At 40.4% G+C, this 26,415-nt stretch overlaps 1 protein-coding gene across 2 annotated transcripts in view; it reads left to right on the forward strand.

Moving 5' to 3' along the window:
- Positions 1-392: 392 nt before the first annotated feature.
- Positions 393-26,415, forward strand: part of SGCG (sarcoglycan gamma) — a 40,762-nt gene continuing 14,739 nt past the window's right edge. The window contains exons 1-3 of one of the 2 annotated variants that reach the window (XM_020290461.2): positions 393-544; positions 11,094-11,288; positions 26,044-26,145. In XM_020290461.2, the coding sequence (XP_020146050.2) occupies positions 11,094-11,288; positions 26,044-26,145 (297 nt within the window). In that variant the 5' untranslated portion in view covers positions 393-544. Of the gene's footprint in view, positions 545-11,090; positions 11,289-26,043; positions 26,146-26,415 lie in introns of those variants that run through there. The other variant, XM_076009539.1, reaches the window with a different exon arrangement.

Consider the following 26,415-nt stretch of genomic DNA (forward strand, 5'->3'; position numbering starts at 1 on the left):
TATGTGGGCTAGACCAGTATACATGTAATAAAGTCGTAAGTTCTAAATGTTGCATGTTAATTTGAAGAGATTTTTCACAAGATTTTATCAACATTAGATTCAGAAGTATTTTGCTCTTTATTTGAGGTAAAGTTTATTTTAGAAAGTTATAATTATAGAAGGCTATCATGATTCAGGGTCTAAATGTTGGAATGTTGGCTTTGCAAGAATGGTTTAGGTGTTGGGTTTTTTTTTGTTTTTTTTTTTTTCTGGTTTGGTTTTGTGTTTGGCACACTGAGAACTATGTCCTGGAATTGGTGCCCAAACAATTTTAAGTGTGGTATGAGCTGTTTATGTCACTGAGTAAAATTAGCTGTGCCTGTTGCTAATACCAGAGGATGAAACATGAGACGGGGCCGAGCACGTGAGAGCCTTTTCTCTGGGAAGGTTGGTGAAGCTTCACTCCTTCACTCTCGATCTGTAACTGATGGAAAAGTTTGAAACCTTCTGTCTTCCATAGAGCTTCGGTGAAGCAGATTATACTGTGCTTTTCAAAATACCTAAGGTGAGTGATCAGCTTTAACACGGATTTTATATGATTACAAAGAACAACTTAAAAACCAAATAGTTACAAGATTTCTTGACTTTTTTTCCTTCATAAGTGACATAATAATTAACAAATTAAAGTAAAAATAATGTTGAATGAATTATATATCTCAAAATAATTATATATTTTCAACAAAATGCAGTAACTTCTCATTTCAACTAAGTTATTCTGACTACCCATATGCTATGTATTTTTAGCATAATCATGTATTTCTGATATTTTTAATTCGTAGAATGCCAATGACAGCATTTCCATGTTATTGGGGATTATATTGTGTACTGTTGTTAATCTAGACAAAGTATAAATCTTTAAGATCACCTACTTCTAATTCTACTCTTAAACTTTTGTGGCAGAATTACATTTGCTTTGGCTTTTACTGGTAGTTTTGTAACAGACATTAAGAAATAGACTAAAATTAATGAGAACAAAAGTCAAGTAGTTTTATAAATTGGAAATAAGCAAAACAAGAGCAAAATATCACCCTGGCTTTCTCGCTATTTTTGGAGTGAAAAAGGGAAAAATGTTTCTCCCCTAAAATCTGGGGAAAAAAATAAAGTGTTGCTCAAAATATGTATTAAAAAGTAAACATGGAGTAAAAGTAAGTATGTGGTATTGCTTGGGCTTATTGAAGTTGTCTGTTCTTTTGTGGTTCTTTCTTTGTGTTTCCTAAGTTAATATGTGGCAGTTGGAAAACACTGAGTTCTTAGATAACAAGGGAAAATGGAACTCAACTGGCTGAAATATTTGCCAGTGGGAAGGAGCCACTCCCTGGCACAAAACGAACTACAAAATGTACTAGGTCTCCTTTTTGCTTGTTTTCCTGCAAATGTTTTGTAGAGACAGGTCCAAAGAGACATCCTTATGGAATTTCAAGACTAATGCTTCAAGTCGGGGTTAGTTTTATAGGTTCTAGAATGTATTTAAGATTTTCTGTCAAAGCCAAATGCAAAGCAGTGTTTCAGCGTAGTTTTATATACAAAGCCTGACAAACCCAGCTGTCCAAAGGATGTCGGCGAAGCTTGCAGTTAAAGTGCTGAGAATAAAATTGTTTCATATTGCTCTTTAAAAAGTATACTTTCTAGCCATTAAACTAAATTGCTATTAAATTACGTATGAAAATTAAATACTAATTGTAAATGATGAGCAGGTGCCCAGTTTTTCCAGTCTGCTTAATGTGTGGAGCCTGAGAGTCTCCCACCGCACCTGGGCTCTCTCTGGCCCGTTGTGGCCCTTGCTGCTTCTCAGGCACATGCCACGGCCCCCCCACCCCCGTGGTTACTACTGGGTGGGGAAGGAAAAATTGCAAAATCCTGAGGTTGACTCAGCTACTGTCCCTTCCTTCAGAACCCGCCTCCACCCACATGACACCGTGCTTTCTACCCTTCCCCCTTCCTTTTCTCTGCATCTGTCTGGGTTTATTCTTCCCTGGACCTGCTGCAAGGCCAGCCAGCTCTATGATGTTCTCATGAGCATTGCAGAACTCATCGCCCACCACATCTGCCATTTCAGACTCCAGCTTCCTTTTTAATTTTACATGTTATGCCATAGAGACTTTTACGGTGAGGACTGAACTCTGATCTTTTTCTTTTGCTAAAAACTCCTTCCTAAGGAGGCCAGCTGGGTTAGGCTGGCAAACGCTAAATTCCCACTAAGCGGCTTTGTTAACCAAATAAAGCGGTGGTTTACTTCCCAACCTGATTCGGGTATGGCATTAACATCACCTAAAAGATAAGAAGCCCCTGTCTTAACTCAAACATCCTAGCAGATGCCTATCATAAATTTAAAATATCTTAACTCAAGCATCCTAGCAGATGCCCATTTGTAAATTTAAAGCATCTTAAAGCATCCTAGCAGGCACCTATCGTAAATTTAAAATGTCCTCCTGTCTGGACCTCCCAGAGTGCTCACACCCTTATCTTAAAATAAGCATATCCTTTCTGGTCTTCTAGATGAAGTCTAACTCTCTCAGCCAATTGCCAGCCAAAGAATCTTTAAACCCACCTATAACCTGTAAGCCCCCCCCCCCCCCCCCCCGCTTGGAGATGTCCCACCTTTTTGGGCCAAACCAATGCATGCCTCTCATGTATTGATTTGTGACTTTGCCTGTAACCCCTGTCTCTCTGAAAATGTATAAAACCAAACTGTAACGCAGCCACAGCGAGTCCACTTGCCCAAGGCCTCTTGGCAGTGGCTCTGGGTCATTGTCCTCAAATTTGGCTCAGAATAAATCTCTTTAAAATAATTTATAAGGCCGGGCGCTGTGGCTCACGCCTGTAATCCTAGCTCTTGGGAGGCCGAGGCGGGCGGATTGCTCAAGGTCAGGAGTTCAAAACCAGCCTGAGCAAGAGCGAGACCCCGTCTCTACTATAAATAGAAAGAAATTAATTGGCCAACTGATATATATATAAAAAAAATTAGCCGGGCATGGTGGCGCATGCCTGTAGTCCCAGCTACCTGGGAGGCTGAGGCAGAAGGATCACTCGAGCCCAGGAGTTTGAGGTTGCTGTGAGCTAGGCTGACGCCACGGCACTCACTCTAGCCTGGGCAACAAAGCGAGACTCTGTCTCAAAAAAAAAAAAAAATAAATAATTTATAGAGTTTGGCTTTTTTCTGTTGACAATTTGAACCTTGGTACAGGAATAATTTAGTAGTTTGTGGATTTGCAAAGGTCCCTCAAAATGTCGCCTGCCGGACTTCAGTAACTGGCATGCAGTGTACCACCAAGGAGTCCCGAAGCTGGAAATTGGGGAAGGCTCATGATGCCCACGGGCATTGGGGCTTCATCCTGAATCACTAGGGCATCCTCCCAACATTGGAAACAGGGCAGCAGCACAGTCACCCTCTGCTTCGGAGGGATCACTCTGGTTGCCACGGAGAACGGATTGGGGCAGTGCGGGAAGCAGTGAGGGTGCTTTCAAACCTGGCTTCACCTTTGTGACCATTTTGCCTCTTTTTACAATTCCCAATTGGCTTTACTTGTGAAACATCTTTGAAAGGTATGACATCAATGATGAGACGTTCAGGCTGTGGCGTCAGCCAGCCGCTTAGTAGCTACATGTCCTTGTGTGAATTAATTTCTGTTTGCTTCAGTCTCCCCATTCGTTCAGGGAGGGGGTTCAATTGCAGCCTCTACTTCCTCGGTTTTAATGAGTATCGAATTCAATCCATACAAGGCACTTAGTTTCCGATTTCTTAGTAAATAGTGTCTTTCATCATCACCATCATCATCATCGATAGCAAGGAAACGCAAAACCCCTCTCCCGCCCCCCACTGATGGGGAAGCCGGGAAGAGCCTCAGCAGAAAGGCTGTGCGGGGTCAGGATCTCTGACCGGCACCATCCCATCCCTTGAGAAGGCGCCACGCCGGAGCCCAGTAGGCCGCGGATCCCGGGCTGACGCTGTCTCTGCTCCCGAAGAGAATGTTCTCCGTGTGCAGCGATGGTGCATTCCTGGGTGCAAATAGAAAGCACCCCCCACCACCACCCCTGACATTCTCTGCACTGACTACCTGTCTCTAAGGGTGAGATTTATGAAGAAAAGAAAATCAAAAGACCGTTTGGGATTTCTCATGAACATTTTTTTTACTTTCATTAAACATTTTAGATCTTAAAAAAAAACTTTATATAAAATACTCATCTTGTAGGCTGGGCACAGTGGCTCACGCCTGTAATCCTAGCACTCTGGGAGGTCGAGGCGGGCGGATCATTTGAGCTCAGGAGTTTGAGGCCAGCCTGAGCAAGAATGAGACCCCATCTTTACTAAAAATAGAAAGAAATTAACTGGACAACTAAAAACATACACAAAAAATTAGCGGGGCATGGTGGCGCATATCTGTAGTCCCAGCTACTCAAGAGGCTGAGGCAGAAGAATTGCTTGAGCCCAGGAGTTTGAGGTTGCTGTGAGCGAGGCTGACACCACGGCACTCTAGCCCAGGCAACAGAGTAAGACTCTGTCTCAAAACAAAAAAAATATTCATCTTGTTGAAACATAGAAGCGTGCTATCCCCACACTGGAATGCTTTCAAATGTGTACATTTTGGCAACATCTGAAAGTCACTTCAAATCATCCCATTCCAGTCCCAAAGCAGGGGTGACGATAAGGGTGGAAGTACGTCATGGCCCTGAAGCCCTCTGAGACTGTTTTAATCAACTGTCAAGGCAACTGGAAAATTGCATGCACGCCACCTTTGATAAGAACCTTCATCATATTCACCCCAAGCTTTTCTTTTTGCTTTAAATCATTTATTTAGAGTCCTGAGAGTAAAAGGAAGCTCAGTTTAGATGATGAATTTAAGTAACTTTCTTTTCTTAAAACTTGTCCTTAATTTCGTGTGGATATATACTACAGGTAGAATTTCACTCAACTGCTATTTTGAGGGCCTAGGCACACAAGAGGGATTTTTTTTGGGGGGGTGGGGGGGTTAGAGTTGGTTGGCCTGAAAATTTCAGGTTCCGTATAAGAACCAAAAGACTTACTAAAATATATTCGATGTGGGCTACTTTATTCTCTCTTGGTTAAACACAGCTTTCATGTGCAATTTGAATTTAAGGGTAATCTAAACTCTGTCCTCCTTTGTAAATCACGTCCGACTTAAGGGGCTTGTCTGCACAGGACAAATGGCATAAATGCGGCATATGCCACCCCCTTGCAGGGCTGGTATGTTAACCGGCTTTGTAGTGGCCAGCGAGGGTGTCGGGGTTCTGTTGCTTTTCACACTTCTCTGGAGGATCGCCCTGGCCCTCAGCCCACATCTTTGCCCAGAGCCGTCTCGTGCCCTGGCCTGCTGCCCGGCACGCTCCTCCGGAGAGGGTCCCCTCGATACATCACCTGCCCAGCAATCCTCGGCTCAGACCCTGCCTCTTGGACGCCTGACTTACCATGGCGTCCGGCGAGGTGACAGACAGGCTCTCTAAAAGAACAAAGGTTTATTCGGGGCTGGTGCAGTGGGAGCACGTGTGCCACGGGAAACTGTGTGCGTCTTCAGGGAGGTAAAGGAAGACAGAGGTTTTTGAAGGGAAAAATGAGGAGGGTTACATAATTGTTCGAGTGATTATCCTCGGCTGCAGAGATCCGTGGCCGCAAGGGTGGTGCCAGTCCCAGGTTGGGCAGGCAGCTGCTGGGCAGATGTGCTCGTGGCAGCTTTTTTGCGTGTCAGGTTGCGATGGCGTGCATGCAAGACGGCGGTTTTTTGCAGTCTTTTGTGGCAGTTTTCGTTACCAGGCGTGCAAGCACGACAACCGTCTCCTCAGGGCTTTCCCCGGAGCTACTTGTCAAAGAGGCAGTTATCAAATATGAGTCTAGAGATATTTTAGGTCATATGTAAATTTGGGAATCATCACCCTATAAATAACATTTAAAGACGTGATAACGAACAGCGTCACCTTGAAGGAGTGATGGGAGAGGAGAAGACGGGGCAGAGCGAGGCCGGGCATCGTGCAGCATGGAGTGGCCGGAAGGAGAGGGGACCGTGAAAGACGCTGACAGTCAAGGTTTGGAAGGGTAGAGGGAAAAATGAGGAGCATAATGTGGTAAGAAAACAGTAAAAAACAACAACAACAACAAAAAATGTGTTTTCAAGGGGGGACTGTCCAGCCATTTCAAATAAAATGGAGAGTGAAATAAGTAAATAAGTAAGATGAGGGAACTGAGTGTGGGAAAGCGAAACTGGATTTGGAAGCCAAGAGCGCACCGTCAGATGGCCTCTCTGACCTGAGCCACAGCTCAACCCTGCGAAATGACTTTCTCGGGAAAAGTGCACGTCTATCTAAAGACTTCCTTCTGTAGAAGAGCCTGTTTGACGCAGAAGGAAAATACTTCGAAAAACGGTCGAAAGACGTTATTTATCACATGGGTAAAATTTGCTCTCATTCCATGCTTCGCCAGTGTGAGCTTCACGCCGTGGCAGCTCTCGGTGTGTGGGTCATTCAAGGTCGTTTCAGGCTCATGTGACAGAAGTCCAAGTCAAAGAAGGTCAAGCAAAGATGGAAGTTTTAATTCACAAAATCAGTTAGACAATGCCAAATCTAGGATCTCCAATGGCGTTGGTAGGATTTCACCTCTACTCTCACACTCTCCCTCCCTCTCTTTCCTTTCTCCTGAGTTTTCCTCTGGGGAGCTTCTCCAAGTGGCGCGAGAGATGGAAGCGGGCAGTGCAGCATTAGGTGTCCCTCAGCTTCCGATACCCGCGGCCAGCTGCTCTCTCGGGGCATGCGTGTCAATTCTGGGACAACTAACACTGAACGGCGTGCTTGGGTCCCGTGACTTCCCTGTGCCGTTCACTGCGTCTAGACTCACGACATCCCCCAGTGGGTTAGCCTGTGCCTCACACACGCCTGTCGTGCTGGAGATGTGCCCACAGGACCGACATGGGGGCCACAGCCACTTGGAGGTTAGGAGGGGTGTTCTCAGGACAGACAAGAAAACAGTGGAGACCCACTATAACACGATACAGAAGAAAACAGTAGGCGCCACTGCAATGTGACACAGAAGTAGACACAAGGTTGCATCTGGACTTCCAGCAGTTCCCCAACATAGCGCTTGGTTAACACTAACTCAGCTCCTATTGCAGCCGACTGCTAACTTTCTCCATATACACACTGGCTAAGTCAGAGGTCGATGGAGCAAATTTGGCACCAAATAACACCTGGTTTGGGGTAAGAGGTGAGGTGTCCTAATGTGCTAGTCTTTGCTATGACACTTTGCTATGCGCGCTTCTGGTTGGTGTTAAGTACTGCTCTCGCTCCATTGCTATCCCGAGTCGTGTCTCTGCTAACTCGGTTCGTTAGCAACGCCATGCCGCATAAGGACACTGTAAAAGCTATAGATTTCTGAGAGCACCTCATAAAAACCAGAAAAAAACACTGAGAAAAGTACACCTGAAGTGCCCGCCTTTGTAAATATTACACTATGTGTTTAAAAATGAGCCTATAGCTGAAGTAAAAAAACAAAACAAGACCACAGTTTTATAATCTAACATTTGTATGCCCATGGATTTGAGCTTAATATTTTTCCTTTTAGTCATTTAAATAAAGTTTTCTTCCTGGTTCAGGTCTGTTAGATGCTTAAAGGGTATTTATTCTGTTGGTTTCATGTATTTTGTAAGGAACTTTTTAAAATGGTGGAGTTTGCCAATTTATTTTAAAAGTCAAACCTATTGTAAAGAAGAGATTTGATGACCTTTTAAATTGTATGTGTGTGTGTCTGTGTTTATGATAAGGGTATGGGTTATTGCGAGAATTATGCCAATTGTAACTTCAGATGAAATTTATAATTATGATCCAACTACTTTGCTATATTTAGGTGTAGCAGATGGACCACGCTAAGCAATTTGACTAAAAGATAAGACAGAACTACTTTTGAAATTATTTGGTCATGCTAAATGTAGTCATAAAGTTGAGATGAGTATGATAAATTCATTAACTTTACTATTATAAAATAAGTATGTGCATATCAATTTGATAAATCCAAAGAATACAGAAAAATATTTGGGAAATGCTATTTTAAATTAAAAAGCATATAGGAGAAAACTATTACTAACAACTTTTTAGTTTCTTTACAATATTTTTTCTATGGGTATATATTCTAAAATGTATTTATATAGTCTATCTTTCCATTTAACATTACATAACTAGCATTTCCCCAGGTTATTATATATGTTTTACAAACATATTTTATGTGCTTTTTAAACATATTTCAAATATATAAAACATTCTGTAATACTGTAATAACACATCACAATATTAATTACTATAATAATTAATTAATAGTAATCATCTATTATTTTATTTCCAGTTTTTCATCATTATATCATATAAATACTGGTAAAATAAATATCTTTAAGCATAGATTCTCATTTTTCATTCCTGGTTGTTTCTTTGGGATAAGTTCCTAGAACTAGAATTACTATATTTGTTTGAGGTTCTTGGTACTTGGTGCCCAATTTCTTTCTAGAACAGCGGTCCTCAACCTTTTTAGCACCAGGGACTGGTTTCATGGAAGACAGTTTTTCCATGGACCTGGTGGGGGTATTTTGGGATGATTAAAGTGCATTCCATGTGTTGTGCAGTCAGACCTCTCTGCTGATGATAATGTATCTGCAGCTGCTCCCCAGCGCTGGCATCACCACCTCAGCTGCACCCCAGATCACCAGGCACTAGATTCTCATAAGGAACACGCAACCTAGACCCCTGGCATGCGCAGTTCACAGCAGGGTTCTCGCTCCTATGAGACTCTAACGGCTCCACTGATCTGACAGGAGGCGGGGCTCAGACAGTGATGCAAGTGATGAGGAGTGGCTGCAAACACAGATCACATCCGCTGCTCACTTCCTGCTGTGTGGCCTGGTTGCTAACAGGCCACAGACCAGTACCGGTCTGAGGCCTGGAGGTTGGGGACCGCAGTTCTAGAGGGGTTATATTAATTGCCACTTTCAACAGTAAAGGAGTAGCACATTCATTACTGAGACACTTTGCTAATATCGGCTATTATCAGTTTTTAAGTTTTCCCTAATTTTTGAAAACTGTAGCAATTTTGTGTGTATTTGCATTTCTTTGATTCATGGTGTTGCTGAACATTTTTGCTATGTTTATTAGTCTTTTGCATTTCTTTGATGTGTATGCATATTTGTTGCTCATTCATATTTCAAGGGTATTAACCTTGTCCTGTCTTTAAGGCAAATACCTCCCCCAATTTATCTGACATTAAACTTTTCTTGCCATGGTGTTCTTTTGGCTACACATCCTCGTTCGTCTTGCTTTCCTGAATGTTGGAGCTCATTCACAATCATGTGAGTTATGGTGCAAACAGTGAGGTGGAACACACATTGAGAATTACTGCCGCTAATTGCCATGGGGATGAGCCGTGTCTTGGAAGTCCGAAAGAAAATAGAGAGAAAACCCGTGCTAGCGGGACCTCGTCAGCTTTAGTGTAATAACCACACTAACTTCCTTCTTCCCTGCCAGCGCCCTGGAAGAAGAAGCTGTGCACATAGGATGGCTCTCATTTCTCACTTTCTGTTTACTTACTGCCATCTCCATGTATGGGCTTGTTCCCGGACTCTCTATTCTCTTTTCTTTGTCCATTTGTCTGTCCTTTCTTCTGTCCTCTACCTCGTGCTTCCATCACTGCAGCACAAAGCTATGCGGCCACATCTGGTAGGATAGGCCCCTCCCTGCACTTCCATGTGTTCTACAGACATTTACCGACGTGCCTGTCACCCACCCTAGTCACAGCTAAGTAGTCACGTGGCCGTGAGTGGCTTCCCACGTGTGTTACCTCGTCATGTTGATGGTGGATGCACCATGGTGCCACTAGTTACCTAGTAACAAATGTGCGCCGCCATATTAGAGCCGGGTGATGAGGATTATGGAAGACAATTTTTGAAACTGTGGAAAAGAACATTCCAGAAGTTTTCGGATTGACATCTCAGGTGCTATAAAGAGGTTTGCTAAGTCCTCAGCCAGCAAGTCCTGCATCCCGGCAGGACCTTCCCCAAGGCAGACAGAATTCCTGCCCTGACACTTACTTGGGGGAGTCTCCCATGAGGAATGAGGGAAACCGGAGAGGCTGCACCCAGTGGGTGCCCTGCATCTCAGGCCTGGGGCTGCCCTCGATACAATTAACTCTTGAGCAAATGGCAGGAAAACAGGAACATGGGCAGCCTTTAGAAGCTTGGAAAAAGAAGGACTAGATTCTCCCCAAGACCCTTTAGAAGAATGCAACCTTGCCCATCCTTTGCTTTTAGCCCTGTAAGCCCGTTTTGTGTCTGTTTGTTTGTTTTGCTTTGGACTTCTGACCTCTACAGCTATAAGATAACATTATGTCATGTTGAACCATTAAGTTGGTGATCATTTGTGACACCAACCATAGGAGAATATGCACACACACATTCTGATCTTCTCTAGGTCAATACTTGGGAACTTTATCACAGGCAGATGTTTAGTGTGGTAGGTGTCATGCAGAGTACTCTTTTAAATTCTGAGTAAGTTAGTAGCTGGAAAAGATTTGATTCAATCATTTGACATAGAATTGAGTACCCAGATTGTTTTTTTTTTTTTTAAAAAATATAGGCACCAGCTTCATTTTCCTCCCACTGAATCTTTTAAGAACTTCATAACTTGATTAATTTAGGTTGATGCTTCAATTCCAAGTTCAAGCCTGCATAATTTTGAAAGTTATATGCATAGATAAATAGGCATTGAATGTACTGATTAAAAATTTAAAATACGGTCACTAGATTTCAAATAAATTTGTCATTTAAAATATTTTAAATGACAGATTAAATAGCTTCCTGTGATTCAAACACGGTGACGTGTTCCAAAGTCGTATTTTGTTCTCTTTTTAAAAATTCATTAATTTTGGAAATTTGTTACTAAGGTGAAAAATATTTTTTTAGGCTCATAGTAAATCAGTATTGACAAACAAGTTCTCTCTCTCTCTCTCTCCCTCTCTCTCTCTCTCTCTCTCCCCCTCTGTCCCTCTCTCTCCTCCCATGGTGCACCCCGGGAAGATGGGGCGTGAGCAATACACCACAACCACAGAAGGCACCCACATAGAGAGGCCAGAGAATCAGTGCGTCTACAAAATTGGCATTTATGGATGGAGGAAGCGTTGCCTCTACTTGTTTGTTCTTCTTTTACTCATCATCCTCGTTGTGAATTTTGCTCTTACCATTTGGATTCTTAAAGTGATGTGGTTTTTTCCAGTAAGTATTTTTTTTTTCTGTTAAGTACATTCTTGTTTTGTTTGCTATATCACTTTGTGTAGATTGCACTGATAGAAGTTTCCTTGAATGGAATTAACAGTTATTTCTTTCTGTCTGGATCAGAATTTTCAGGAGCAAAATGCCTATGCAGCATTTAATTTTTCCCCTATTTTACGTCATTGTGAACTCTACTATGTTGGTTTTATTATCATTTTTTCGTTACTCATTATGTACATAGTACACGATGGGAAGATTGTGATGATCTTGAGTTTGTGTTAAGATTGTTCAAAGATTATTTAATTCATCAATTTGTAAAATTGTATAAATCATTTTTCCTAATTTCATTAATTCATAAATATGTGCCATTTAAATGGCACTCTCACACTTTTTAAAAACTTTGTGCTGATATACAACAAATTCATGTGCACACTTCAACACTGAGCAACAGTTTAGTAAATCGAATACCAGCAATCCTAAGTAATTCATATTCTATTCATTCATTCTATTCATAAGCTGAAAGCTTATGCCCACTGATTAGAAGGACCCCACTTCCCCATTCCCCAGCCCCAGGTAACCACTGTTTGATTCTATTAAGTTTGGCTCTTTTAGATACTTCATATAAATGGAATTATGCAATATTTGTCCTTCTGTCCTTACTTGACTTAGCATAATGTTCCCAAGGTCCATCCATGTTGTCCCATATTGCAGAATTTCTTTCATTTTTAAGGCTGAATAATATTCCACTGTATGGATATACCATAGCTTCTTTATCCATTCATCCTGCATGGACATTTGGATTGTTTCCACATCTCGGTTGGCTACTATGAATAAGGCTACAATGAACATGAGAGAGCAGATATCTCTTCCAGACACTGATTTTCATTCTTTTGGATAAACAACAAACTATCTGCAAAGGAACTTAGAAAAACCATCCCATTTTCAATAGCATCAAAAATAATAAAATATCTAAGAATAAACTTAACCAAGAAGGTGAAAGTCTTATACACTGAAAACTATAAAATGTTAGTGAAAGAAAGTTAAAAAGTCACAAACAAATGAGAAGACACCCCCTTCTCATAGATTGGAGGACTTAATATTGTTAAAATGTTAAAATACTATCTAAAATGCTAAAAAGTTAAAATACTATCCAAAGTGATGGATAGATTCAATGCAATCCCCATCAAAATTCCAGTAGCATTTTTTCCAGAAATAGAAAACATAATCCAAAAATTCATATGGAACCACAAAATACCTCAAACAGCCAAGTCAGTTTTGAGAAAGAAGAACAAAGCTGGAGACTTCACACTTCCTGACTTCAAAATATATTACAAAGCTATCATAATTAAAATAGTATGATACTGGCATAAGCATAGAGATATCAACCAATGGAATAGAATGGAGATTCCAGAAATAAATCCATGCGTATGTGATCAACTGATCTTTGACAAGGATGCCAAGAATACACAATATACAAAGGATAGTCTCTTCAACAAAAGTTGTTGGGAAAACTGGATATTCACATGCAAAAGAATGAAATTGGACCCTCCTCTTACACGATACACAAAAATTAACTCAAAATGAATTAAAGACTTAAACATAAGGCTGAAAAACTGTAAAACTCCAAAAGAAAACATTGATGCTGGCAATTATTTTTTCAGATAAGACACCAAAAGCATAGACAACAGAAGGGAAAATAGACAAATAGGACTACACCAAACCAAAAAGCTTCTCTGCAGCAAAGAAAATATTCAACAGAGTGAAAAGGCAACCTACATGGCAAAATATTTGCAAACTACATATCTGATAAAGGGTTAACTTACAAAATGTATAAGGAGCTCCTATAACTCAATAGCAAAAAGACTAATAATCTGATTAATAAATGAGTAAAGTAGCCGAATAGACAGTTCTCCCAAGGAGACATGCAAATGGCCAGCACGTATATGAAAGAGTGCTCGACATCACTAATTATCAGAGACATGCAAATCAAACTACAATGGGATATCACCTCACACCTGTCAGGGTGGTTATTATCAAAACAACGAAAAATGACAAATGTTGAAGATGTGGAGAAGTTGGAACCCTCATACACCGTTGGTAGGAATGCAAAATTGTGCAGCCACTATGAGAAACGATATATGGGGAGTCCTTCAAAAATTAAAAATTGACCTAATTGAATATAATCTAGCAATCTCACTTCTGGGCATTTATCCAAAAGAATGGAAATCATTTTTTTTCTTTTTTCTTTTATGCATGTAGAAATCAATGTCTTTCCTTGAGTACTTACATACCAAAGAAGTAGCATGACTATAAAAGAACCCGGTTGAGAGCTTTGGTTCTGAAACGGTAAAGTTAAACAGGTCTCAGAACATTTGCAAAGAGCTGTAAGATTTCAAACGCGTAACAAACCATGTAATTCTCTACCCAAATTCAGTATAACAGCCTAGCCATCATCCACACAGTCGCGAGTCAGGAGATAGGGAAAACCATAACTTTCCACGTTAGCAAAGTTTAGCATGGCTTTCTCTGCTTAGATTCCCAAGAGGATAGATAGCAAAGGCAGGGTTACTACTTTATCTGTGCTTTCATTTCAACCCAATTTCTTCACCTGGTTATGCTTTAATATTTTTCTGTAGAAAACAGTAAAGCTAACTACCAGTAATCAACAATGCCAAGATAAAATTAGGGGGAAGCATGTAAAACATCACAAAATGAAGGCATAAGGACACCAAAGACTATTAAAATTTCAAAATGATAAGAGAAGAGGAGACAGGAGCAAAACGTTGACAAGAGAACTAATCTGAACTCAGTGAGGCTGAGCCTGGTTCTATCTTCCTGGCTGGAGTTAGAAAGAACCACATCATGAGTATCTAAAGAATCCAGTGCCACTCTTAGAATCAGAACTACATCTAAGAGAAAGTTACACAATTTCTGTAAAAGACATCTGTTGAATATAAAGTAATATTTAGGAACCATGTAACAACCTATGCTGAGCATAATGGCTCTAAAATATTTTACGTAAGCCATTATAATGGTGGAATAAATTAGTCAGGAGAGTGGACATTAAAAGAAATCAGTAAAATAAAGTGGCTTATTGTGTTTTTTGTATATTACAGTTCCCCTCTACAAAACTAATATGCATTATTTAGTTACAGTGTTCGTGAGTATAGATAATACCCATGGGTCACATCTATATGTTCAAATAAGGCATCTTTAATTTTCAATGACATAGATTTTTTAAAAAACCTTTATAGTTATCAATATTTGCTTGCATATAAAATATTTTAATGCATTTAGTGAATGTAACTTTAGCAAGGCAAGATTAATGATTCTAAGCTAACTATAATATTAACTCTGGAAGTTAAATTTGGGGGGCACCTTTATTTGGGATAAAAAATACAAATAAACAAAGGAGAATTATAATATTGAATATTATAATTAAGCTTATACTTCTGTAAAATACTTTGTTAATACATTTTGTTTTCATTTACTATGGTAATAGGTGAGATTGTCATTTTTGAGGAGGCCTAAAAACCCCAGTGGATTTATCCTTAACAAAGATTTATAATTAATTCATTTTGGAAACTGTGAATTAGAAATCTTCCATTAAGGACTTTCCCACTAAGAATCTTTCATTTAGCAAAAAAGTAAAGCCTTACTAGACAGCCCTTGTGGATATTTCTTTAGATAAATGTTTTGTAATTAACTAGTCAGTGATCATTCATTGGAAGCTAGGAAAATGGTATTAGATGGCATCTTCATGACATTTTTTTCAGCCCCGTTATTATATAATCATTTGAAGAGGATTTTTAAAGCTTAGAGCACATTGCAGATTTGCAAGTGACTATAGGCTGTCTGCATGCACAATGGCCATGTAAGGTCATTAAAATATTCTCCTTGTAGTGATATTTTCAAAAGTCCCATTTGCATCTTATAAAACTCTCAAAATCTGGGGAAATAAATTATTTGTACTAACTATATCTGAAAACTTGAATATAGTGTGTATCTTAATGACCTTCATTTTCTTCATCTCTGAAATGCTTGATTTGTAACAGATGATTCCTGAGTCCTTCCTGGTGTAAAATTTGATGATTTTATATCTAATATACTTTACTCATGAATTTTAGGCAAGTCATGTTGCCTCATTTTCTGGAGCAATGTTCATAATCTTACAAAACCTTTGTTGCTTCAGGTAAGTGCAAATGTAGTATTTGTTTATGGTGATCATAATTATTTTATTTTTATTTTTTAATTTTAGCGTATTATGGGGGTACAAGTGTTAAGGTTACATGTATTGCCCATGCCCCCTCCCCCCTCGAGTAAGAGTTTCAAGCATGTCCATCCCCCAAACGTTGCACATCTTACTCGTTGTGGTTGTATATACCCATCCCTTCCTGCCCCCTCCCACCCTCCCGACACCCAATAAATGTTACTCCTATATGTCCACTTAGGTGTTGATCCTTTAATACCAATTTGCTGGTGAGTACATGTGGTGCTGGTTTTTCCATTCTTGAGATACTTCACTTAGTAGAATGGGTTCCAGCTGTATCCAGGAATATACCAGAGGTGCTATATCACCATTGTTTCTTTTTTTTTTTTTTTTTTTTTTTTTTGAGACAGAGTCTCGCTTTGTTGCCTAGGCTAGAGTGAGTGCCATGGCGTCAGCCTAGCTCACAGCAACCTCAAACTCCTGGGCTCAAGTGATCCTACTGCCTCAGCCTCCCAAGTAGCTGGGACTACAGGCATTCGCCACCATGCCCGGCTAATTTTTTTTATATATATTAGTTGGCCAATTAGTTTCTTTCTATTTATAGTAGAGACGGGGTCTCGCTCTTGCTCAGGCTGGTTTCGAACTCCCGACCTCGAGCAATCCACCCGCCTCAGCCTCCCAGAGAGCTAGGATTACAGGCGTGAGCCACCGCGCCCGGCTTCCATTGTTTCTTAAAGCCGAATAGTACTCCATGGTATACATGTACCACATTTTATTAATCCACTCATGAATTGATGGGCACTTGGGTTGTTTCCACAGCTTTGTAATTGTGAATTGTGCTGCTATAAACATTCCAGTGCAGGTGTCTTTTTCATAAAGTAACTTTTGATCTTTTGGGTAGATGCCCAGTAGTGGAATTGCTGGATCAAATGGTAGATCTGCTTGTATCGCTTTGAGGTATCTCCATATTGCTTTCCACAGAGGTTGAACTAGTTTGCAGTCCCACCAGCAGTGTAGGAGTGTTCCTCTCTCTCCGCATCCACGCCAGCATTTATTGTTTGGGGACTTTTTGATAAAGGCCATTCTCACTGGAGTTCAGTGATATCTCCTTGTGGTTTTGATTAGTGCAAATGTAGTATTGCATACTAGTTCCAAAACAATCTGGACTGTATTAGGAAAATTTAACTGATGGTAATGAAAACCATCCAAATGCCTTTATATTGTTAAATATCTTTAATTTCTAAAGATCTTTCTTTTATTTTTAAAACCCTAACTGGTTCGAGTTTGTGGTAGGCAGGATTCCGAGAAGCTCCCCCATCTCTCCCCACCGGATTGTGGCGGTGGAGCCCGCCCTTTGCGTGTGGGTGGGGCCTGTGATTTGCTTCCAGAGGATAGAATACAACGAAAGTGACGGGATGTCGCCACCTTGGTCAGGTGAGAGGGTTTGCAGATGTGCTTCAGGTCTCAAATCAGTGGATTTTGAGTTCATCAAAAGAGAGATTGTTCCGAGTGGGCCAGATTTATTCAGGCAAATGACCTTCAAAGAGGGATACTTTGTGAGATGTTATTTGCCTGCTGGCCTTGAAGATGCGGATGCCATCATGAGAGGGTTGGCAGTGACACGGCAGAGAAGTGGCGCGGCCACTAGGAGCTGAGAGTGGCCCCTGGCTGACAGCCAGCAAGAAAAAGAGAGCTTACTCCTACTCCTGCAAGGAACTGAATTCCGCCAACAACCACGCAAGCTTGGAAGACTGCCTGAAGCTCCAGAAAGGATGCAGTCTGGCTGACCTTGGCTGCAGCCCTGTGAGAGCCTGAGCAAATAGGCAGTTAAGGAGTATTAGCTTAGCTACGCCCGGACCACAGAATCTGAGATGGGGAAGGTGTACAGACGGCCCCTGACTTACGATGGTGTGAGTTTACAGGGGTGCAGAAGCGACACACATTCAGTAGGGACTGTACTTCCAGTGCCCATACAACCATTCAGTTTTTCACTTTCAGTACAGTAGTCAATAAATCACATGAGCTATTCAGCACTTTATTATAAAATAAGCTTTGCGTTAGATGATGTTGCCCAACTGTAGGCTCACGTACGTGCTCTGAGCCCGTTCGAGGTAGGCGAAGCTAAGCTCTGATGTTCAGTAAGTTAGGTGCATTAAATACATCTTCAATTTATACTTTTTCAACTTACAATGGGTTTATCAGATGTAACCCCACCATAAGTATTTTTGTAAGCTATTAAATTCGTGGAAATTTGTTCCATGGCAATAGAAATGAATACAATGTTACAATATTGTGTGAAGAGGTGTTTAGTTTCTCTTTTGCTGGATGTTCACAAACAAAAAAGAAGAAGAAAGAAAAAAAAGAGAAAAACTCTAAAATTACCTAAATGAATTTACCAATAATCCATTTATTAATATAGAAATATTTCATTTTTAATCTCTTATTCTAGATGTTGATATATTTTAAATACCTGGGGAAGTCGTGATAAGATAATATTTAGCCTTATCTAATAGTGTATATTTTAACCATTTTACATGGGAAATTATTAACAAGTAAATTATTCTCTTTTTTAGAAATATTTTTATTGTGTGTGCTTAATATTTTTCATTTTTATAGCAAAAATGTTCTTGGATGCATTGTTATGATAGATTGATCATTCGTAACTCATCATAATTGAGCAAATCACTGAATACATATGTCAGCGTAGTATTTATCATGAAAAAAGTTTATATTTAAAAGTCTCTGTCCTTTTGATTTTTGTAACTTGTGTTATATATTATATATATTATTATATAGATTTCACAACTAATTCATGTCCACTAACTCAGTGTCTTCTCATAATCACCCCATGAGCTGGAGTTTGGCAGACTACAGCTTTGTATGTTGTATTCAGTGATTCCCAGGCTAAGTGTGTCTTAACAGATACCAGGACCCGTGAAGATCAGGTGCAACCACTCAGAAGGTCATACCCTGAAGGAGGTGCACAGACCGGGTGTCCTTGTGCCATGTCCAAAAAAGCCTGATTGGGGTTTTATGGAACCCCGAGAAATAACTCTTTTTCCCCCTACCCAAATGCAGAACCAACAGAAAGAGAGGAAAGGGAGCTGCTAGGAGGAGTCCAGAACACCATCCTTGGCTGGGGAAGGTGGTCCATGCCTGCAGTCCAGCACTCTGGGAGGCAGGAGGATGCTTTAAGCCAGGAATGCGAGGTTACAGTAGCTGTGGTTGTGCCACTGCACTCCAGCCTGGGGGACAGAGTGAGACCCTGTCTCAAAAAAAAAAAAATCCGTATTACTAATAAAGCTGACTGGAGGGTACCAGCTTGGATCTAGCCAAACCTCTTGTGCCCCAGAATTAGAAAGGTTATCTAAGTCACGGGCAACATGGAAAACTTAGGACATCTGCTGCGGGGCAGGGACTTGAGCACTGGTGGGACGCCCTGTACCCACAGCAGCCCCACATCTGCAGGCAGGTGGCTCCCCAGGGTGAGGAGCAGAGGAGCTTCTCCTAGCTTGCCCGCACGCAAGGCTCGCTCCTGCCCTCAGTCGGAGAGGGGCCAAAAACACCCCCTACATCGCCCACTTAAGTGATCTGATGTTGGTGTTTAGACTGCCAAAGAAGGGAAATGAACGAGTGAGGATGAAAGTCAGACATTGTTCAGCCAGAAATGTGGAGGAGAGAGAGGACGGCCCCAGCACCCGGGGGAACCAGCAATCGATGCATCGGTGCCCCGGGCTACACCTGCACAAGGCCTCTGGCTGTTTAAAAGCCCTGTCTGTAGGAATCAAGACGGATTTACTTATTATTAAAAACGCATGGTGGATCCCTTCCTAGTGCACTGAAAAGCAAAAGAAACCCAGCAGTCTCTTCACAGCCGCCTGGAGGCCCTTTCCTCTGTGGTCTCGCCCTGACCCCTCTCCCTGCTGCTCATCCGCTGGCTCAAGGGCAGACGAGAGGATTGAGAATGAGGCCAGGGGTGAGAGGAGAGGCTCCAGTTTCTCAGGAAGGCCCTTAGAAATGGATATTGCTAAGCAGCTTCCCAAGACAGGCTGCCAAAGTGGGTCCGGAGAGAGGGCAGGGGCAAGTCCGGCTTGCAGAGCAGGTTTGCAGACACTGCAGACCTCAGGGTCAGCCCGAGTTTAAATTACACTCAGGGAATACAGCAGCGTCACCTGCAGGAAGGAGCCCTTGACTCAGGTTTCATTCCTCCCCTGTGTTTTATGCTGACAGTGCCGATGTGGTGGGAACAGAGTTGCTCTGTTCCCTAACTGGGGAAAACGGGAGAAGGAAAGTGCCTGGATGAGATCGTACAAACAGGACGTGGAAACCTAAGGAGCTGTCGCTCCCCTTACCCACATCCCAGCAGTGGTCTTACTGGCAAACACATTATTAGGGTTACAGTTCAGAAGATTAATTCATTCAAGAAAAGATGACAATGCAAACCACTAAAATTATATTATGTCAATCCTTCCTGGCTTATTGAACTCAAAGAGATCAAATTTAGCCACAACCAAACCAAAATTACTTCTACTAAAATACTTTCTGTGACAATGTTCAGTATTTTCCAAACATGAGTTTTATAGATTGGATAGATATTAAGGAAGAAAACTTACTACAGTAGTTATATGAAAAATAGAATGTCTGTCATATTTTCAGTGCCTGCGATGACAGCGTATTTCCAGGTACCTTTGTCCATCACCCTACTTCACGTCCCTCCACTGCTGGGAGGTGGGTACTGAGCTTGTGCCCCTACGGGCGGCTATGTGCGGCCGTGTGTGGTGGTGGTGGCCCAGCCTGGGGTGGTTTTGCTGTGGTCCCTGGAGCTGGCTCGTGCGTGTCCCTTAAGGAAGCCACTAACAAAAGCAGCCATGAAAGGAACACAAGGGAACACAGACTCTACCCCAGGAAAGCAACATATAAGAAAGGCAGGCCGTGGAATATTACCTGGCACAACAGGCTGTGACTTCTTTGCTGTACCTGACATGCTTGATGGCTCCACTTAGCAATGCTTTTCCGCTGGTCTTCCCACTGCCCTTACAGAGACCGTGCAGGTGCCCGAGATGTGCCCAGTGCCAAGAACAGCCCTGTCCTCTCCCCTTCTGTTCTCCTCGGTCCCTGCCTTCCCCAACTCCCAGCTCACGCTGTGTTTGATTCTCAGCCATCTGACGTTGGTGCCTTAAACTGTTCACCTCTTCTTCCCATTTGTTTCTCAAACTGATGGAAACGATGGTATGACACCGTGGCATTTTTAACCACTACCTCGGCATTTTTTTTCCCAAATTATTTATATCTTTCTAAAAGGTATTAGATCGGTGCTTCCCAGTCTAAAAACCAAATTGAACTTTTTGATTTTTATGTCATGCATGATAGACTAGGATTGGAGCAGAGGTCACAGACGGTAGGAACATGGACTAGCTTAATGGCATTTTCTTTCTTGGAAGACAAGAGGTTACTACGACTGAGTTTGGAGGAGGGAGATAAACCTAGAGCCGTTCCAAGTACAGAGGAATTTCATCATCACTGGTATCAGTGATACAAACCCTATTATTACTAGTGTCTAAAGACACAAATAGCACTGTGGTTTAAATTTCTCTCCCAGGGGTATGCCTTCAGTTTTCCCTCTTATAATAATTTTTCCGTGAGTGATTCACCCATATTATACTAATTGGGAAATAAAGAAGGCAAAAGCACATGGAGCCTCATCAGCCACAGGCTCTTGCTGTGAGGAGTGACATTCATCAGCTTGAACTAGAACTATGAGTCACACTCCTGTCAGGTGGAATATTGTTATAACAAAATGAATGTGCTTTTCATGTAAATGTATTCACTTTATTCTCTTTTGTACCAATAATATAAAACTGTTAATGTCTTCTGGTAATAGTTCCTCTCACAAATTCTAATGAAGATAATGTCTTAAAATTGTAAACCAACATAATCTTATTTGTTTGTTTAGATTTTATTTGTTAAAGAAAAACCTACTTTAGAGACACTGTAAAGTAGTGAAAAGAACATCAGCTCAGGATTCTGACTGGGTAATCTTGGTTATAATTAGGATTATGTTCAATCTATGAGTCTTCGATAGCACAAACACTCACACACACACACAAACAGGAACTGGTAATGGTTATTTATGTTAATTAAATGCTTGGTTTAAACTTGACACAAAATTATGAAGTCCCTGGCCTCAGCTGTTCTTTACTTTATTCAATTTTCAGTGTAACATGAAAGAATACCTACCATCCTCTTAAACTTCTCATTATAAAAACAATGTGGAAAGTTACACTTAGACAAAACCCACATCCTCACTGGGAAAATACGGGTTCCAGGGTGGATGACTTAGCAGGTGTTAGTATAATGAGCTGGGAGTTAAAAAATAACTAAACAAAGACATATTTTGTCAATGGTCACCATTGCCATGTCTTATACTACTCTAATTTAGCATTCTTCTGAAAGTTTGACAAATGCAACAATTAGTTAAATAAGGAATAGAAATAGATTAATTGCAGATGATATGATGAAAGAAATACTTGTAAATAATTTTAGTGTTACCTTACAAAATCTAGAAGAATTAATTAAAACAAGTAAGTTTTACAATATGTTGAGTAACAAAGAATGGTACAAAAAGTAGTGTTCTTTACACACCAAGATTTTGGTTCCAACTACTTAGAAATGTACTAGAAGAAAAATCACACTTCATATTGTAAAAAAATACGAATTCTTAAGAACTTATCAATTTGAAGAAACCCACTTTGCTGGCAGTGCTAAAAGGAATCCTGAATAAAAGGGATATAACTTAAAGCTGGATAAAAAGACTTAACACTCACTTTATTCAAAACAAAGAATAATAAGGGAAAACTTGCCCTGCCAGCTATCAAAACATTCTGTAAAAGTAGAATAATCCAAACCCTATGGTACATAGATACCAAATAGATCAATGGAACATAAAAAGAGATTTTAGAAACAGTTGAAGATATTAACTGGTACATTCAGTATAATTATAATTGGTGCACTTTTCTGAAGATGTTATACTTCATTAAAATAAATGTAAAACAAACTGAAACATTCAAAGTAATTTTTAACTTGTTTATTAAACTAATAATTATAAAGATAATATTAAATGAATAAATTAGAAAATCAAAACTATGTTGGGAAAAGGTATAAACTCAAACATACTCTATTAATCTAAAAATAAAAAGATCATTATCAGACAGTAACCAATATTAACTGCTGAGTAAACAAAGACTGGACAGGCCGTACCTGTGTTTATTTCGTCTCATGCAAGGCGTTGTGCTGTTTTCACTGTGCAAAAGTGCCAGTGTATTTGCATGTTGGTTAACAGGGCAATGTTGTTTTCTGCAACAGGCAGACGTACAGGGACAGCAATCAGATCAGTGATTACCAAGGAACGGGGGAGGGGCTGCAGAGAGGCACAGGGTCACTGTTTTATGGTGGCAGAACTGTTCTGTATCTTGACTGGTTGCACAACTGTATAAGCTTGTGAAAACTCACGGAAACGTTTGCTCTTTAGTGAAATTTTATTTAGTGACTCTTATTTTAGGAAATTTTATTTAGGGTTAATTTTATGGTTTGTAAATTATTCCTCAATATATTTGACTTAAAAAAAATAAAAGAGCTAGGCATATTCTTTTGCTTTCAAGCATCGTATGGGTGATTTGTTGTTTACAGAAGTTTGTAAAATCATTTCATTAAAATCATAGAATCTTGGGGGTGAAAGGAGACGCAGGCTATCTTATGTCAATTCCCACATTTTTTTCAAATAAAGAAAGTAACAGCCAGAGAAAGAAAGGATACGTGACAATGAGCAGATAGCCTCGACAATCTGCTGAAGCAAACTAGCTACCTTAGAGGCTAGAATTAAATTAGAGATATTTTTTTTTCCTCATGTAACAAAATAGAGTGCAGAAAACTGCTGACATCTGTTCACTTGAACCCAGAAATGCAGCAGCTGATTTTGAGAACAGAATTTGTAATCTTGAAATTTCTCTTTGGTTAACGCTAAGACATAAGATTTCTAATGGAAATGTTCACTAAAAAAAAAAAAAAAAAAACCAACCTAATATCCATACCTAATGAATTTTATAATTTTCTAATGTTGGTTTCATTTCATAAACCATGGTTTATAAATGCATAGTTGGATCCTGTGAGAAAGTCTCAAACAGTAGCTGTCAAACGTTTTCTTTCTTCAAACAAAGCCACCCACTGAATCACACGTGCAAAGGAGACTCAGAGGTGCTGGTCCACCCAGGGTGGGAGGGGCCTGAGCCCAGGAGTGGGAGGGGCCAACACCACGCTCCCACAAGTCAGTTCTAGAAGAGTCCACAGGGATGGCTCACGGATGGAACCACGCAGCATAATCACACGTTTTTTGGTTCTCGTTAATGGGGCTTGTTAACTGGTGGTGTCCTTGAAAGGAGAAGTCTATGGCTTAGAGGGTGACATTCAGTTCAGAGGAACATGTCTCTGCCCTAGAAATTCACTTGTCGCTGTATAAAATGTCCCTTAACGTCTCTGTTTCATTCTCTGGACTGTTCTGCTCTCCTTTCTTGTTTTTAATGCCCTCTATTTTGGGGTAAGTGAGGGAAGATCAAAATTCAATTCGTTGAACTTGAATGCTTTCAAGATAGTCAAAAGGGGAGGGCGGGTAGGCAATCGGATGTGTAGGTCTGAAGCTCAGCAGAGAGGATTGAACTGCAGATAAAAATCAATGATTCTTCCATTAGGATGGCTACTATCAGAAAACAGAAAATAAGAAGTGTCGGGGAGAATATGGAGAAATTGGAGTCTCTGCACACCATTAGTGAAACATAAAATGGTACAGCTACCTTGGAAAACAGTATGGCAGTCCTAAAAGATAAAAATAAAATTAGAAATTGCATATGATCCAGCAATCTCACTTCTGGCTATATATACACCTAAAACAATTGAAAGCAGGGTCTCAAAGAGATATCTGTGCATCCGTGTTCATAGCAACATCATTCACAATAGCAAAGACATAAAAGTAACCCAAGGGTTCACTGATGTATGACTGGGTAAGCAAAATGTAGTTTGCAAGTACAATAGAATATTCTTAAGCCTTAAAAAGGAGGAAAGTTTTTGCAATACGCTACAACATGGATGAACCTCGAGAACATTATGCTAAGTAAAATGAGCCAGTCCCAAGAAGACAGACATGATATGATTCCCCTTTATATAAAGTACTTAGAGTAATCGAATTCATAGAGACAAAAATGCTAAATACCCTGGTTTGATCATTATATAACATATATATCTTTCAAAAAATAAAACTGTACCATATATATATATATATATATATATACACTCACACACACAATTACAATGTGTCAATTAAAAATCTTTTAATCAAAAAAATGTTTTTACAAAGAGAGTAGAGTGGCAGTTTCCAGGGGCTGTGGGCTGGAGGAAATGGAGAGTTATCATTTAATGGGATGAGAGTTTCGGTTTTACAAGATGGGAAGAGTTCTAGGGATGGGCAATCGTGATGGTTACACAACATCGTGAATGTACTTACTGCTACCGAACCATACACTTTAAAATGGTTAAAATGGTAAAATACATGGGACATATATTTTACTACAATTTTTAAAAATTGGGAAAAAGGCGGACGAGCCTCCCCACACCAGGTGGCAATGGAAGCTGAGTCAGCGTGAACACAGGACAGGGCCTAAGAGCGAACTTGAGGCAGCAGCACTCAGAGGCTGGGGAGGGAGGGATGAGCTCGGAACAAGGTCAAGAATGTGGTTCCGGAGGTGGGAGGAAACCTGGGAGCACAGGTTCATGGAAACCAAAGGAGGGCAGTGTTTCAAGGAAGAAGAGGTCCAGTGTCAAACGCTGCTGAGATTGCAAACAAAGTTGGAAATGCCCACAAGATTTAACAGCGTGGCGGTCACTGGTGACCTCCAGAACTGTCTCCTGTCCTGTCCGGGGACCCTTCATGACCGTAAACTCCTTGAGAGCAGCACCTTGAACAGAGCTCTGCATCCTCCTGTGATGCCCTTCACTTAGGTACCCAATGGATATTTATCATATAGTGAATCCACTGATGCACCCGAATCCTTAAAAAGGTAGTGAGTGTATCTGGGGAGGGTGATTGAACTCCGTGTTCTGATTGTGTTGGCAGTTCTACAAATTGGTAAATGTGTGAAAACTCATAGAACCATACACCTCAAATGAATCCATTTTACTGTTTCTTAATTGAAAAAAAATTTAAAAATAGTAATGGTAAGATTTTTTCTTACAAGGTGGTGGGCTCTTACGTATTTATTGTAAAATGATTCTTTAAATCTTATATGTATTTTCTAAATAGTCCTTTGTATTTACCCAAGATTTGATAAAAATATTGAATATCGAATAAAACACCTCAAGTTTTAAGTAAGGCGTTTAGGAGAAGTACAGGAAGGGTGGTAGGAAATCTGTGGAAACACATGCATAATTTATGTCAATACCAAGAGAAATGGAAAAGAGCAACATAAAATCTGTCTCATTGTCTCATTTTTTTTTTTTTCACAGACAGGAATGGGTCACTTGCAAGTAACAAAAGATGGACTTCGGCTGGAAGGGGAGTCGGAATTTTTATTCCCGCTGTACGCCAAAGAAATATGCTCCAGAACGGTAAGAAAATGAGGAAAGATTTAAATAATATGTGTTTTATGAAAAATAAATGAGAGGATCAATGCTAAAATTATTGGTAAAATGTCAACTGTAATCATCATGCTAGTCATTTTCTAACAATGCAAAAACAAGTATTAAGGTCACATCATTGGATAAAACGTCAGATGTTGGTAGATCCATGTGCTTTTACAAAGCAAGTGGAGAATTCTAACATCCTAGACAGAGCTCCCAAGGGCTCTTGAAACTTCTTTTCTTCTGAAAAATCACATG

The sequence above is a fragment of the Microcebus murinus genome, chromosome 13, assembly GCF_040939455.1.
Source record: "Microcebus murinus isolate Inina chromosome 13, M.murinus_Inina_mat1.0, whole genome shotgun sequence".
In the NCBI taxonomy this organism is placed as follows: domain Eukaryota; kingdom Metazoa; phylum Chordata; class Mammalia; order Primates; family Cheirogaleidae; genus Microcebus; species Microcebus murinus.